This window comes from Mobula birostris, chromosome 12, assembly GCF_030028105.1.
Source record: "Mobula birostris isolate sMobBir1 chromosome 12, sMobBir1.hap1, whole genome shotgun sequence".
Classification (NCBI taxonomy): domain Eukaryota; kingdom Metazoa; phylum Chordata; class Chondrichthyes; order Myliobatiformes; family Myliobatidae; genus Mobula; species Mobula birostris.
The window spans coordinates 51,443,134-51,461,036 of record NC_092381.1 but is presented as its reverse complement, the minus strand read 5'-3'; the positions used below and the strand labels follow the sequence as shown (position 1 = coordinate 51,461,036).

The 17,903-nt window shown below is 38.1% G+C and overlaps 1 protein-coding gene across 4 annotated transcripts in view; it reads right to left on the bottom strand.

The window, feature by feature from the left end:
• Window positions 1-17,903, bottom strand: part of tm2d1 (TM2 domain containing 1) — a 76,163-nt gene that overhangs the window by 27,231 nt on the left and 31,029 nt on the right. For 2 of the 4 annotated variants that reach the window (XM_072273788.1, XM_072273785.1), the window contains exons 5-6: window positions 8,566-8,639; window positions 607-737 (exon numbers count right to left, since the gene is read on the bottom strand). In XM_072273788.1, the coding sequence (XP_072129889.1) occupies window positions 627-737; window positions 8,566-8,639 (185 nt within the window). In that variant the 3' untranslated portion in view covers window positions 607-626. The remainder of the gene's footprint in view (window positions 1-606; window positions 738-8,565; window positions 8,640-17,903) is intronic. The other 2 variants (XM_072273786.1, XM_072273787.1) reach the window with 1 other exon arrangement.

The window sequence follows — 17,903 nt, the reverse complement described above, 5'->3', positions numbered from 1 at the left end:
GGTGCACCCGACCGTAGCCGACTCAGAGTCCATCCAAAAACTTTGAGCCTCCGACCAGCCCTCTGACACTGAGCACCATCTTTGCCAAGTGCTTTGACTCCGCCCTGGCCGCCTAGCAACAAGCAAAGCCGAGGACTCGGGGCCCTCCCCTCCAGAGATTCCGGATCACACAGTAGCAGCGGCAGCAAAACAGGCATTTCAGAAGTTTCACTAGATGTTCCGGCGTACTCTCACGTCTGTCTCCATCAAATCATGATTGTGCACGGCATCCTACTTGACAAATAACAGATATCATTCACCGGAGAGGCCGGGCAAGCTGCGTCGCACCGTCATCTTCTCCTCCCTCCTTTTTATACCTTTTCACCAAAAATCGTTTGCATAAATATTCTGGAATTGTCCAAGGACTGGCTATTTGGACATTGAACAAACGTGTCCCTTTTCCCGAAATGATGCACAGTTGTAAACTGCCAAACTAAAAACTTCTATTGTTGTCAACCATTTTCCATGGTCTCCAAAGAGAAACTTGAAAATAATTTGTTAACTGAAGCCTATTGTGTGAATTACTTACACAAAAATGATACAGAAAGCAGTTGAACAGACACTTACCAGAACTAAATCAGTCAGGATCACATATCTGTTTGTCTCTTTCTATACGTATCATTGTCTATTGATAATCTGGTAAGTCTTGCTCCATAGTAATCTATAATGTAATTCGAGCCATCTGCAGGTCCAACAATCTAGGGAAATTATTTAAAAAAAGCAATCAATTTTATTAACTTTGCGCTACTTATAAAACATACGGAAAATAACATTTGGTCTCAGGTTTTTGTTTTTAAACCAAAACAAACTTTAGTAGTCTGAAATCCATTTTGTAATGGTTTACAATGGCTGTTTTTTTTCCCATACTGGGAACACTCCTCTTTAATATCTACTTCAATTTATCAAATTATTATTAAGAAGAAATAATTAAGAGCATAACACTTACTGTCCTGAAAGAAGCCATTTACCTCTTACACAGTAATTTACAGCTGAAGTGCACTGGAATCCTTTCACTCAGAGGGTGGTTAACCTTTACCGCTGATGGTAGTGGAGAGCAGCTCATAGAGGGTATACAAAAAGGAATTAGATAACTGTTTGAAAGATTAGGGAATTGAGGACTACAGAAAATCATCAGAAGATCATGCCACGATGCCACCTGGCCTAATCCTAATTTCTTTGGCTGTGCAGATGAAACACTAAAATGAAATTATTGATCTTAAACCCACTACAAAATTTATTTGTTTTATATTTTACTATACTGTACACTCTCCCTAACTTAAGACAGTCAGGGACATTTTCATGTTTCAAGGGTCCTTTATGTAAGTATGCATTTCTAATGATATTTATCTTCTTTCAAATGATTTATTAAATTTATCTTTAATTGCTGACATGGACGCTATAGGCTCTTTCTCAACAGCCAAGTTAGAAATTGTTCCACACACTAATAACTGCAGAATTTATCATATCTAACTGCATTACAATCTGAGTTGCACATTCTCAAGAGAGTTGTTATTAAGATGCATATGTGATTCCAGCTTTCCCTCCAGCAAACCTTTTTTAAATAAATTTGTTTGGTTATTCAATTGTCTAGTGATTAAAAATTCTATTTAATGTTAATATATTACAAGGAATTGCACACCAATTTTTATGAAGGAAAATATTAAAACTAGGTCAATAGCATCTTAACCACCATCAACTTCAATCCCATTTTGCTACTTACAGACATAGAATGCTTCACACTACACTGTTGTACAAAATCCAAAACATCACCGCCATTTTTCATTCTATTTTTCCTCTTCCTTCAACTCTGTTTATGTGTATAAGTAATACTGTCTTTCAATCCATTAATAACTTTGCTATTTCAATTTATTTTCAGATTTTGTCTTGAAAATGCAGAGATACACATCTATGAATGTAGCTACATAATACCCACATAGCTATAACACTAATTGACTATCTTGTAGTATCTTAGTCAGTCACAGATCCGAATTTGCAATACTGTACTCTGCCAATGACATAATGTAGTACTATTTATCAAAAAATATTAATTCATGTTCTTTATTTCAATTAAATTTCTTTGTCTGGCAGTAATAGCTAAATCTTTTTTTTGGACAGCACAGCTGGAAGATCAGGATGCTGCCTTCAGACTGGGGGATAAGACAGCTCTAAGGTCAGCAAGAGCTGTGCTTTCCCACATCAGGAAGGCAAAACAGGATTATTTACAGCGACTACACAGGCATTCCTGTGACACCAGAAACATGAAGCATATATGGCAGGCCATTCAGGCAATAACGCACTACGTCCACTCTACACGTCAAAGACAGTGATGCTTCCTCCTCCTGATAGGCTGAATGTCTTTTCTACACTGTTTGATGTACAGAACAACGTGCCGGCGAGGAAATCCTCCTTGCCTCCGAAGAGCGGCTTTCTGTCTGACCGCATCTGATGTGAGGAAGATCCCAGCCAGGATCAACCCACATAAAGTTGCAGGGCCGATCAGCTGCTGAGGGACTGTGCAGCCCAGTTAACAGAGATTCTAACAGACTTCTTCAACATCTCTCTGGAACAGTCCTCTGTCCCCTCAGGCTTCAAGGCGGTCACTACATTGCCGAAGAGGAGAGGGTGACAGCAATCTGCCTCAATGACTACTGTCCAGCGGCAGTGACCTTAACAACAATGAAGTACTTTGAGTGGCTGGTTATAATGGACAACAAATATTATCAAAATCAGCTTCCTCAGAATTTTTTTGTGGTTATGATAGACCACTTGATGCTGAACACAATTTCAGACTACTTACATCATGTAGGAGCTTACAGAAACAAGAAATTAACTTTTATTGAATATAATGCATTTCATTGCATAATGGTGCTGACGCTTTGCAATAGTTCAACTAAGATAAAAATATTTTATTGATGATTTTCATTTGTACTCAGTGAGGTTTCTCACTTAAGTGTCCAACAATAATCTTTGATGCATTCCAGTTGCCCTGATACCATTTCTCCATGACTGCAATATCCTGGTGAAATCTTTCACCATGCTTGTCACCGACAGCACCAAAATTTGCAGTGAAGAAGTCTAAATGGGAATGCAGCAAATGTGAGGAGCCCAGGCTTTGTCCTGGTCACTAATTTTACACCTAATGTAGATCCCATAGGTTTTCTTAATAAGAGGACTCAGGAGATTTAATTATATACTCGCCACAAATATAACAGGAAGTATGGTGGCTGTTGCAACATTGGCCAGACATTTTGCTATCACAAATACTCCTGAAAATACAATATGTGTACAAGCATTATGCTATGCGTGTGGAGGATGCACATCAACGTGATCGCAAACCAATATACATGGGTGTGTGGATGATGCTTTTATAGCCTTTCTAAACCCTGTCTTGCCATGCAGCATCTGCCCTGCCTAAATATACTCAGGCTTGCCTGGACAACATAGAAAACTTTACAGCTTCCATTATGGGCATCATTTTAATTGACGAATTATGAATTGAAATAGCAAGTATAGGCACTTACAAAACAGTGTGTGACAGGGAAATTTCATGATGATTTTCTTCATCAGCAGCCGAAAATCCATAAGGTAGACCCGAAAGTATTCAAGAAGCAAACTCTTTGCTGCTCAGTGTTACTGATTGCATTAAATCCCATCTTCCTGCTACAATGGACCCTTGCCAGCTCATCTATCCTTCAAATGTGTCCACTGAGAATGCCATAGCCTCTGAACTCCACTCCATACTGTCCCACCTGGAAAATGGTGCTTCATATGCCAGGATGCTGCTCATCTACCTCAGCTCAGCATTCAATTTTATCACACCTCAGAAACTGGTGGGTAAACTGTCCTTGTAGGATCCCAACACCTCTCTCTGTAACTGGATCCTGGGTTTTTTCCCCCCCACAGAAAGGCCACAGTCAGTCCACATTGGCAGAAATATCTCTAGCTCCTTCACAGTAAGCACTGACACTCCTCAGGGCTGTGTGCTCAGCCCACTGCTGTGCACACAACTGGATCCAATTCAAAATGAATAATCAAGTTCGTTAATGACACAAGTGGTTGGCCTCATCAACAATAATGAGACAGCATAAAGAGAGGACATAAAGCGGCTGGTGGAATGACCTGAAAAAAAACTGGACTCTCAACATGGACAAGACTAAAGAGATGACTGTGGACTTTGGGAAGGTTCAGGGTGACCACTCCATGCTGCACATTCACAGCTCCTTCAAGGAGAGAGTTAAGAGCATCGATTTTCTGGGAATGCACATAATGGACAATCTCACCTGGTCCCTCAATATCACCTCTTTGGCCAACAAAGCACAGCAGCATCTCCACTGTGAGGAAATTGAGGTGAGTGAGGTTCCCTTCCCCAATTTTAACAGGAACACCATTGAGAATGTCCTGACCAGCTACACCATAATCTTGTCTAGGAATTACAAGGCATATGACTGTAAATCCCTGCAAAGGATTGTGAACTGCTGAGAGGGTCATCAGGGTCTCTCTTCCAATCATTATATATATTTATCAGCAGCACTGCATATGAAGGGCCTTTAGCATTGTCGGTGATCCTTCCCATCTGCCCAATCATCTCTTGGATCCCCTATCATCAGGCAGGTTTTGTAGCATATGTGAAATAAATATTAAAAATGTAAAATACAAAGAGGAAATTGTGAGAAGTTTCATTCAACATGTTTCTCTTTCAGGTACTAAATTATCTGCTGTGCATTTTCAGTACTATTTACTTTTAAATATCTTACTTATGTGAGCTAGTTTTATTAATATAAACCAATGTTTAATTGAAATTCTCCAAAGGCTGTTCATAAATCTGCTGGATAGCATCTGTTGTGTCAATGCATCAAAACCATTTTCTCCACATTGCTCTCAATATAGAACAGCAATTAACATAAGCAATACAATTTTGTCAAAGAAAGCTATTACAAATCACAATCTCAGTAAAATATTATGTATAATTTTCTTTAAACTTTCCATTACTTAAAAGGTCGCAAGACTCAAGTAGTAAACAGTAAAGCTTGATGCATAAATTGGCTGACATCTAGACCAAAAAAAAATTCATCTTTTTCATCTAATAAAATGTATGGTATAGAAGAAACATAAACAATAATTCTCTCAATTCAGGCTCTAGTGTCTCCTCCCTGATGATAATGAGTTATTTATGATAACTAAAGATGCCACAGAAACAAAAGTTGTGAAAAGTTCCTCTTTGAAACTATGTTTCACTATTTTAAAATTCATCTTGGGACTCCCTGATCAGCAAATTATTTACATAGTTATTGTAGAATTGTATTGTTTGGAATAATGCTTGTTCTTTTAGAGAAAATTAAAAATCCCAGCTACACAAATTTGTGCACTTCATAAAGTGTGTCTAATCTGATGAAAATTTAGATTCATAAGCATTTGCCTTCTCCAACAAAAATTTTTAGCAACAGGTTCTTCCTCTCTGCCATCAGATTTCTGAACAGTCTATGAAGCCATCCACACTACCTTACTATTTTTGCTCTCTTTTTGCACTATTATTGCACACTAATTTAAATAATGAAATATTAGGACAGGTAACCAGAAGTTTCATTAAAGAGCTCCTTAAAGGAGAAAGGAAAAAGGCATTGTGATGCAAATTAGTTTCCATTTTCAAAAGAAAGAAAAAACAAGAAACTAACAATCTCAAAAAATGCTGGTGAACACAGCAGGCCAGGCAGCATCTATAGGAAGAGGCACAGTCGACGTTTCGGGCCGAGACGTCGACTGTACCTCTTCCTATATATGCTGCCTGGCCTGCTGCATTCATCAGCATTTTTTGTGTGTGTTGCTTGAATTTCCAGCATCTGCAGATTTCCTCGTGTTTGCAAACTAACAATCCGTTATTCTAATGTCAATGGTCAGGAAAATGCACAAAATTATAGTGAACGATACAATAACAAAACGTCTCAAAAAGAAGAGGATTAATCACAGTCAATATGGAACTAGGAAAAGAAAAGCATATTTGACTATTCAGGTGGACGGTATAGCTAACTGAGTAGATATGGGGAATGACTGGATGTGGTATGTTTGCTTTCCTTTGAAAAGTATATAGTCCCTATTGGATCACAGTTGCAGGCAATAAACTGATATGGGCTAAGAATAGATCATTGGCTAGAAAGCAGAGTGCAAAAAAAACATATCATTTTACTATTGGCGGGCTATGAATAATGGAGTGCCACCAGTATGAGTGCTTGGGGTTCGAGCTATTCACAAGTCTGCTGATGATACTAACTTAGGAGTGACTCTGAGGATTCAAAGAGGCTTGATGAGTGTCTACCAAGCTTATGGGAGATGAAATGGAATAGCTGGAAACTGCCATTGAGATAGCAACCATGAACTTAATGCAAGCCTGAGCAGACTTGAAGAGTGAAATGGCCTAATCCTATTTCTTATGTTCATATAAAAGCTTTGAAGATAACTGCATCCTCTTATTTTTAAATCTATCATCACTCCCTCTCATAATTTACTTCCCTGTGTATTGCTTCTAATTTATAGCCTGCAAGAAAATACAGGCTGCATTTCACTTTTCTCATTCCCCCAACACAATATTAATGTGCATCTTTAAAGAGAATCCAGTAAAAGCAAACTAGTCACTAAACAAAAAATGAAAGGTTGCCCATTTAAGAGAAGGATGAAGTAAACTATTTTTTTCACTGAAGGTCATTAGCTTTTGGAACTACCTTCCTAAAAGGTCAGACGCAGACAGATTCTTGATAGGGGATGAAAATACACTTTGGGTGTTTGGGAAATATGAAATTGAGGCTACTGTCTAATCAACCATGAGCTTTTTAAATGGCTGAGCAGCTTACTCATGCTACTAATATGGATGCTCATGAAGTTAACATAGTACAGGTGAACAGTGAGTAGGCAATTCTGAAAAAAAAAAACTACTTTCCAAATGTGATTTTAAACATTCAAATTGTGCAGGTGCATCTTTGTTGATCTGTTCTGGGAGTTGGGAAGAACATGGATGTTCCAGTTGAGTTTTGATTGCTGTACTTCAGAGCACCTTGAGGAATGTTGGCAGAAGATATTAAGTCTTAAAACCACTCAATTGCTTCAGAACATCCCTTAATCTTAAGTGATGAAATATTAACTGAAATACAAAGATCACATATGTGTTGATAGGTCTTTGTGTGCAAACAGTATTTTAATATGCTTCTATAAGGTTATCAAAAAAGACCAACAGCTGCTGTCAAATCTGAAAAGAAAGGGCAGAGAGGTGCACTAAACCCTTAAATTAAATTAAGCCACACATTTATCTATTTGTTGTTGAAAAGTCAGGACAATGGGAATGGGAATGGGTTAATAAAATAATTACCTATAAGAACAGGTGGTACAGTCCTTTATTCTCCTAAAAGGTCAAGTATCTTTAATCTTTTACTTCCAACTAGTGGTAATCTTGTCTGCCATTGGTGTCAGATAGAAATGTACTCAGTTAAAATGGGCATCAGCTGAATGGAATGGAATGGAATGGAATAGAATATGTTCCTCTGGCTTAAAGGTAGGATTTCTTGTGTTCAATTTATGAAGATAAATAACTGATGTCATATTGGGTTGGCATGCAATCAATCCCTTCCTTCACTCAGTGAAATGGAATACAACTTGTCAGATTTTTTTTACTTCACACCATAACAACCTAATCAGTTCTTACATTTCAGCCTCATAATAGAATCTACCCACGAATAATATTTTTGCACCATATTTGAATGTACATCCCAGTATCTCAATGGTATGTACCAGTGAGGTACATACCATTGAGAAGCACCTCAAAACTCCTCTGCTATTGAAATGAAATGTCAATCCAGTCATCCTTTGTTAAACTCAAGATATGGCAGAATAATATATGCAAATGAAGATCAAGATTATTGTCATCACTTGCTGAAAACCTGGGTAAAAACCCTTATACATTTCTGGAGAAGCATGCTGCAAAGCTTGCTTTTGAATTTATTTGTATCATCCATTCTACACCTCTGTTTCTCACCTTCTACAATTTTTTGACTTACAATTATATTTTACCATTTTTGAAGCTAAAGTATTATACAAAGTTAAGGACCAGATATATCTGAACTGTACAGTACAAATGTTTTCTAAACTGTAATCGAACATCTATACACTATACGTTAGCAATTTTTCAGGTAACTTAATGAAGCGAAAGATAATTAGACTTGTGCCACAATTATTAGCTTTAAATTTAAATGTCTTATTATTACAAAAGTAAACACAAGAATAACAATCCCAAAAAGCTTTTGTTTAAATATACAATATGTATGATATACACTTTATCATATATGACTACAATTTAGGCTGAAGTTGAATAGAATTGACAATGTTTCCACAACTGCTTCAGTCTTCTTAAATTAAATAACAATGTAAATGCACATACTGTATTTAGCTATACCATAATGACATGCTCTGCATAAACAGAATGTATACAACTCAAAAATTACGAATTCATTGGCAGGTCTTTTAAACTGACGGACACCAACTCACCTGAACAGAAATGAGAACAAAGTCAATGAGGCTGCCAATTCCACAAAATCCAACTGTACAAAATTTCAACAAACCTGGAAAGAAAACAAAATGACTTAGTAAAGTCTTGTGCATTAAGTTCATAGATGAGGGGGTACCTCATTAGTTGAGCATTTAAGCAAAATTTTTACCATGTCAAAACAAAATAGTTACATCTTTTTTTTATAAAAAGATACAAATAATCTTCCATTGTGTACACAATTGAGTACATTGTGATATTTTCTGAACTACAGCAAGTAATAGTATGCTACAATCTTAGAGCAAGTAAATTTAAGTGAATTAAATAAAGATAACAGTTTTGGCATTAACATATGTAATCCAGTAGTCTATATGATAATATGTGAAACAGAATTCAACAGTAAAAATTTGTGTAAAAGAGCAAACAGTAGCAAAATAAGGTTCCTAAGGTTGTCATAGCCAGGGTGGTAGCGGGGATAAGCTACCACTACCTATAAAGTGTTCCAATTGGCATGTGTCTCTAACAGCCTCTGACAACCAAGTCCAACTCTTGGCCTTCATGTCTGGCTTAGCTTTCAGGCCCGGCAGAACTGTTTCTACTGACAAGAGAATAGGCAAAGGCGGACACTAGCGCCTCAAAACTTGTTGCTTTGGGCAGGTGGGGCTCATCAGCCTTGGACTAGATCAGTGACATGGAGAGGGAGAACCCGCTCCATGGGCAACAGCCATTTCTTCAAATCTTCTGCCCAGGCTTGCACCCTAGAAAGGACACAGTCCACCAGAGGCGCAAACCCATGATCCCCTGGGATTGATGGCTGCCTACCACTACCAAAATAAGTAAATGAATACTGCTAAATTGTTATCACAATTCAAGTAGTTTCAATGTTGTTAGAAATGGCCTGCATTTGGCTAACTACCACTGCTGACAGTTCCTGCTGACAGTGTGCAAGAACACTGAAAAAAAGACAAATATTTTGCACTTGGCTAGATTAATCACTTCTACTGTCAATCATTCAATGTGATAAATTTACACAAACTGCTGATGCAAGTCAAAATGATCACACATGGAATCATGATTCAGGAAAAATATGCTAATCTTGGAGATGGCAAGAAAATGCAGATCAGCATATTCTCAGATTGCAGAGGGAGAATGCATATGAAGCTGTGGATATCAGACTGGGAAGAATTGTGAAGAAACAAATTAATTGAAATAAAAAGAAAGAAAGAACACATTCACAGTCTGGATAGGTTTCATTTCATCCAACATTTCCTTGACATACTACTCAACAAGTACTAATTGACTGTCAACTATTGAATAGAAAGAGTAAATACATTTTTAATGTCCCACAAAATGAAGTAAACGTATTTAAGTCGATTTAGTGGCAGGCAACAAAACAGTCTGTAATGGTTACTAAAAGGCCATGATATAGTGGAAGCAGAGAATTAGAAATGTCTTGGACTCAACAGCCCGACCTCGGAATAAAGGGATATCCCTTTAAAACTTAGATGAGAAGTTTCTTCAGCCAAAGGGTGGTGATCTGTAGAATTCATTGCCTCAGAAAGATGTGGAGGCCAAGTCAATGGCTTTATTTAAAGCAGATATTGACAGGTTCATTATTGGTAATGGGATGCAGAGTTACAGGGTGAAGGTGGGACAATGAGTTTTTAAAAAATCATACACAATTGAATGGCAGCACAGACTTAATGGGCCAAATGCCCTAATTCTGCTCCTATATCATATGATCCTACATACATATTTTGTGCTCTCTGGGTTTAAAAGTTGAGCTAGATTTTCACTGGACTGTGCCACAATGGCCAAGGGAAGATAGGATTCAATTCAGAATAGGTGCATGCAGTACCATAATTAGTCAGAGAACAATATATTTCAAGAAGATGGACCCAGAGTTCAACTAAAATTGTCTCCATTTTTCAGAATAGCCAAATATCTGCAAAACTTACTGTATAAACACATTTATAATGCTAGTTATAGCATTCTGTACATCCTGTAGCTAATGAAGTGGCCACTGGGTGTATGTTCATGGTCTTCTGCAGCTGCAGCCCATCCACTTCAAGGTCTGACATGTTATGCATTCAGAAAAGCTCCTCTGCACATCACTGCTGTAACTTGTGGTTATTTGAGTTATTGTCACCTTCCTGTCAGCTTGAACCAGGCTGGCCATTTTCCTCTGACCTCTCTCATTAACACCCACAGAACTTGCCGCTCACCTGATGCTGTTTTTGTTTTCTGTAAACTTTAGAGACTGTGTACATAAAAAGCCCAGGATATCAGCTGATTCTGAGATACTCAAATCACCCTGTCTGGTACCAACAATCATTCCACTGTCAGTCACTTCGATCACATTTCTTCTGTATTCTGATATTTGGTCTTCTTGACCATATATGCATGCTTTTATGTATTGGGTTGCTAACCATATGATTGGCTGATTAGATATTTGCGTTAGCGACTAGATGTACCTAATAAAGTGGCCACTGAGTATATATACAATATATTCACCATATTACTTGACAGAGCATTACACTGGGCTGCAAAGAAAAATATATTAAACATCATTGTGCATGTAACTGCAGTTTCAGAGGCCAATGGTTTACTTTTTGTTTCCTTAGAAGTTTTTAATTTTAAAAGGAATTCAATACATCTCCAGCTTTGTCACAATTTCAAAGTAGTTTCAATTCTTTTTGACAGAAAGATCAAAACTCTAGCAGCAAATGATCTGGATTAAGACTAAATACTTCCAGCCCTTCTGTCAAGAAGGTAAAAGTGATGTTCATCTTGTCATGTTGGTCTAGTTTTGTTTTCAAATCCAAGCGATAAGAATCTAATTTCTGAATCATAGGATATGCTGTAGACACTTTCTTGCACTGTAAGCATATTGTTTTGATTGCAGACTCTGACCACTTTTGGCATCCATAGCAGCCTTTACTGACATGCCCACATCACCATTCATCCAAACTGTCACTACTTTGTTTGATTCCATATACAGTACATAGCAACAATCACTGCCCTTCTGCCCTGAATGCTGGTATTGTGAACAAGGCTTATGTCATTTGTTTTTGCTTTGTCTGTCTACTCTAGGCTGTTAATGTATCTTATTTTAACGCTTGGTGAACCCTCATAACATTGGTATAATTATGTCCACACTCTTGGCTGTCCAGTTATAGAAACATCATGTACTACACAATCTGTTTTCACTTTCATGGTACTCGGTAGTTTGTTTGCATTGGCACATAACGATACAACCAAGAACAGGCCCTTCCAATTCTATTTATTTCTGCATCAGTCCCAGAAAAAATTGTTTCTATTCTAATTGCCTTGGCTTTGCATGACTGTATTTATTTATTGACTTAGTCTGTACCTGCATGCTCAGTGCTGTAGTCACACAGTATAATGCTTCGGTGTTGGGCAGTCTTCCAATGCAATTCTTTATCTGTGTTTACTCGGTGCATACATGACTGTATGTGGCATACAGCTGACTTGGTTATCCATCTCCAGTTCTGGCTAGAATCATTTACGTTCTAGTAATCTCATTATACTTCACTAAACTAGTTGTTATCTAGGATCAAACTGGATAGTGAAGATAAGTACTGATGTCTTCACTGCAGACTACCTCCTCAGACTTGATTTAAAACATACAAATCTAACATCCACAACAAGGATTAAATAGATAAGGCATCTCTTTAACCACTTTCTGCAGTTCTCGTTCCTCATTTCAACATTTCAAAATATTAACCCACAATGCTCTCTTTGTCAAGTTTTTTCTCTTCATAGGAAAATTAGAAGCCACCATCACTGCATCTAAAATTCAAATCTTATGTTTCATTATCAACTCCATTCCCTTCAGAAGTACATTCCATGTGAAATAATGGCAAACTACTTAAATTAAAGCTAATATTTGGATATCCTATTTAAAAGGATTGGCCATGGTATACAGGATATTACTCACTCTATCGCTACATCTGAAATCTTGACTCATGTGTCTGCCACTGGGCCTGATCAGTGATGTTTTGAATAGACCCCAAGCTGTGAAGATGTCCCTCAAAGCACAGGCTGTGCAAGATCTGCCTCATCCATCATCTCTGGTTCTCTGAATTAGTCATCCCTTCTTTCCTCCTTATGACACACAATTCACACATCCCATCCTAACAACCAAACACTGAAACTTTCATTCTTCCAATTCCTCTTTCTGATACACCAAACAAGAGAACTTCAGCTGCATGAAATCTGAATAAAAGCAATAAAATACTGAGTAGCTCCTGTTTTTAAATTCATGGTCACTCTCTTAAGTTTTCACAGCCCTCATTGATGAATATCATTGTCTCAAAGTAACTGTTTTGGACAGAAATGAGGAGAAATTTCTTAACTGACTGGGTTATATCTGTGGAATTTTCAAATATTGACTGCTTGGAACCTTTTATTCTGTGTAACTAATAGGTTCAATCTTGGGAAAGTACATTGATGATGAGTAACTATGCCATAAAAATGGTGTGTGTACGTGAATGTGTGCGCACACGTGCAAAACTCTTAGGCAATACATATATAGCTAGGAGCTAGGGTGTCTAAGACTTTTGCACAATATTGTATTTATCAAAACAGAGCAGAGAGCAAGTTTGTAAATCTAGTCGAACCTAAAGATGTTGGGAATGGCAGGGGTGGAGCGCCAGAGTGTGGGACAGGTGCTAGAAGAGTGCCAGGGTGGGAGTTGGCTCAGGTGCAGACACAACTAGCACGGAGGTACCAGACAAGTTAATATGATTCCAAACAGTTGGTTTATTGATCGTTACAGAATGTTTCTCTGGTGCTTCCTGAACCCTCCCCTCTCCTCTCCCTTCCCCCTTTCCCAACCATGATACTTCAAAATAAATAAATTCTTCAAAATATATATACATACACACACCACACATATATACATATGTGTGCGCATATATACATACGCATGTACAAATATACATATGTACAGAAATATATACACACACACACACACACAGGCTGCCTTGACCATCACCTTTAAAAGCTGTTATTCAAGTGATAGATGTTCTACATCCTTCCAAGGTGATACCTCATTTGAAAGTTTAGTTTAGAAATTAAAGGTGAAGTTTAAACTAAATTAAGTGCTCTAGATTGATTCTAAAATGTTATATTACCAAAACACAATTCCTGCACTTCTGAATGAAAACCTTGAGGGAAAAAAAGTCAATTGACCATTAGCCCTCGTGATTGTTTACATTTAAGTTCTAGACTTAATTAATTTACGCACTAAAATAACATTACTTGTCCACTGCCCCTGGAACACTACCATCAAACATACAGATTTGTCTTCTTGGTATTTAAAAATTATGACCTCACATTTACTTACATTGTACACCATCTGTCACTGTTTTGACCACATTTTTAATCTGCCTTTCACCCTCTATATCTTCCCACAAACATCCACCATGTATCTATTAAATTAACCTCACATGCAAATGTGATTCATAAAAATATATTTGTAGGTCTCATTGCTCAGAAGACCAGTATTTACCACCTACCACTATTAGCCCTGGCTTTGGGTTAGCTGCTCTTTTAACTAACTTCTATGCCCACTCAGAGAAAGTACACAAGCAGTGCTCTTGTAGATAAAGGGTTTCAGAATATAGATATATTGATGAAAGAAAGCAATCCATTTCCAAAGCAAGATTGTTTTCCAGAAGGAGAAATGAACATGATAGGGTTCCTGGGCTGATGAGACACTGAGCTGCTATGCAAACATTGTAATCAAAGTCAGTCAACAGTAGAGGCAAAGGAGAAGGGTGAAGGGACTGCCAGTCAACATGTTGATTGCCATCAAGTTCACTGAATCTGCACTCATTCAGGCAAATGGAAGGTATTCCATTTCACACCTGGTTTAAGTGTTCAAGATGGTGGTATGGTTTCTAACAAGTCAAACACCCAACTTTTCATCCAAGTCGTACAGCACAGAAACAGGCCCTTAGACCTATTTATTTTTGTAGCTACAATATTTCTGTTGTTCAGTTTCAGTTTCCAGGCATCAGTGATGTCCATTACATTGAATATTGTGAACTCAGTCATGACAAAGCCACAAAGTGTCAGGGGTGGCAGCTAACTCTCTCCTCCAGTCAGTCAATGCTTTAGGAGGTGTGACTATTGTTTGCCATTCAATAGCTTATGCTTGCGTGTCGCCAGATCAACATATAAGCATGGGTTGATTCTTTGCTGAGACGCTGCAAATTAAGTTGAGCTTTACATAAAAAGCATCCCAATACCAACTTCACAATGAAAGTGAAGTCATTGTTCAAAATGAAGATGGCTACCTTAATATACTGCCCTGAGAAGCAACAACGTTCTAGAACTGAGAAGAATAAGCTCCCAATAATCTTAACCATCTTCCTTTATGCTAAGTTTTGTTCTGGCCTGTAGAGTGTTTTCCACTTCATTTCCACCGTCTTCAGTTCCACTGAGGTTCCTTGATATTATCCTTAGTTAAGTGCATCCTTGCCAATGTGCGCAACCAATCCAACACACTCTGGATTTCAGGTAATCAGCTGTGCGACTCTCTTATATTGCCAAAACATTTGTCAGATGGCATCAAAGAACAAACCCTATGTTCCCTTCTCTATCACCTACTTCCTAACCAATCACCAGTTTTTTGATATCATTTTCTACAAAGCATCAGTTCAAGTGAAGCCCTGGGATGCAGTGAGAATGGTATCACTAAACTGCCTGAACAGTCAATCACTTTGAGGAATTCTCAGATAGCAAACCATGAAATAGAAATTTTTAATAATAATATTAAAATGTTAGTCAAAGTACTGGAACATCCTAGGTTTATGGTTGTTGAATTTTTTTTTTTTGGCCGTCTTCCGGGTCATAAAGGGAGTGGTGGCGTAAGGAAAAGGTCTCTCGACAAAAAAGGTAAACTGCCCCATAATTGAATTTAGACAAATACTTAATATTGCATAACTATATTAATAAAAGGGGCAAGGATGATGTCTAAGAACAAGATTTAAAAGTCCGCTCCGAAGGCTGATAAACATAAAGAGACGCAGCAAGGCGACGGGCCTAGCTCCCCCACGGCAAGCCAGGACGGAGATAATGAGGGGGAATCGGTGACTCTGTCCTTGATTCTCGGAGAGATTCGCGAGTTCCGACAAGATAACAGCAAACAGCTGGAAGATATTGAAGGAGAAATAGTAAAAACTAACTCGCGGATAGATGAAGCCGAAGCGAGGATTGTTGGAATTGAAGAGAAGCTACAAAACGCAGAGGAGGTGATAGCAAAAATGCTGAAGCTGCAAGACCAGCTCCAGTGGAAACTAATAGATCAAGAAGGCCGCTCGAGAAGGGAAAATGTGAGGATTTACGGAGTTCCCGAAGGAACTGAAGGTAAACCCGGTTTGATGATTCCCTTCATGGAGAAGCTACTTAGACAGAACCTTGATATACCGGCCGCAAAAGACCTACAGATAGAAAGAGCTCACCGCGCGCTGGCACCAGAGCCTCCAGCAGGCGCCCAGCCCAGATCGATTCTGGTCAGATTTCTCAGTTACAGAACGAAGGAAGAGGTGCTTAAAAGGGCATGGCAAAAGAAAGGTTTCATGTGGAACAACTGTAAAATCAGTTTAGACCACGACTACGCACCGGGGATTCTTGCCAGACGGAAGGAATATACGGAAACACGGAGAGTCCTGAAGGAAAACGACATCAAATTCCAGACCCCGTATCCAGCTCGGCTGAGAGTCTTTTACGACGAAGGGACAAAAACTTACGCTACGGTGGAGGAGGCAACGTTGGACCTGGCGGACTGGGGACTACCTATTAAGGTTATCACCCAACCGGAGTCGCTACTGGAGAGGATTCGGCAGAAGTCGTGGCAGTTAGTGGGGCGAGGACGCTCCACACGAACCAGAGTGTCAAACTACAAGGAAAAGCTGCAAATATTCAGACGCGAATGTACAGAGAACACAGATTAATTAAGAGAAATGACTGAAAAGAGTAAATCGGACTTAAAGGTAAAATGAAAACTGGTAACTGAAAATAAACTAGACGGAATAACTTGAATGATAGCAATATGGTCGAGACATAAATAGGAGAAAATTCTCTATGATTATTCAAACTGCTGAGGGCCCTCTAACACAGGGTGAAGATAGAGGTTATCCCTCTGAACTGAGGCGGGTCGGTGCTCAGGCCTCACTGTGGGAAGTCAGGAAAAATTTTCAAATGTTGCACGTTCAAAAATGTCTAGGGTGTGGTTATATGTCTTGGTTTACTGTTGAGAAGGGATTGCTTACTGTTTGGTTAGAAAAGGAGAGTGGTTTTTTTTTCTACTAGAGAAAAATGCAAACTGAATTGGTAAAAATAATTTCCTATAATGTTAATGGAATTTTGAATCCAATTAAAAGAAATAAGATTATGTCTAAATTGAAAAAAGAGAGGGCACAAATAGCTTTCCTCCAGGAAACACATATGAGCCAATCTGAACATGGAAAATTAAAAAGAATGGGCTTTAAGCATGTATTTTATTCATCATATAAATTGAGTCACAAAAGAGGGGTAGCTACTTTAATATCAAGTACTCTTAATTATGAACATATTTCAGAGACTAGAGACAAAGAAGGACGGTTCGTAAAAATCACAGGAAGAATAGAAGGTACAGAAATAACATTGCTGAATGTTTATGCTCCTCCAGGTTGTGAATGGTCATTTTATAGACACATTTTTGACCTAATGGTCAGTTCTCAAGGGGTAGTAATTTGTGGAGGGGATTTTAATATTAGATTAAATCCTATATTAGGTTCTTCAAGAATAGTTACTCAGAATAAACCTCTAACTCGGAAAGTGAATTCATTGATGGAGGAGTTGGGAATTATAGATGTCTGGAGGGAATTACACCCTACTAGTAAAGATTATACATATTACTCTTTCCCTCATTCAGCCTATTCAAGGATAGACTATTTCTTTATCTTTAATACAGATAGACTCAGGATAAAAAACTGTAATATTGCAACAATTGATCTGTCGGATCACAGCCCAGTCTCTATGTCTCTAATCCTGGAAAGGAAAATGAGGAAAACACTATGGAGGCTAAACTCACATATACTTAATAACCCGAAAGTAATGGAGAGATTAAGGGGAGAAATCAAGAATATCTAGACCTTAATGACATGGGAGAAACATCATCAGTGATCTTATGGGATACATTGAAAGCTGTACTGAGAGGGAAAATTATTTCCATTACCACTCACATGAAAAAAATCAATGCACAAAAATTAGCAGACCTTCAAGGAAAATTAGAACAACTTCAAGTTGTAGATAGCAACAAAAGTAA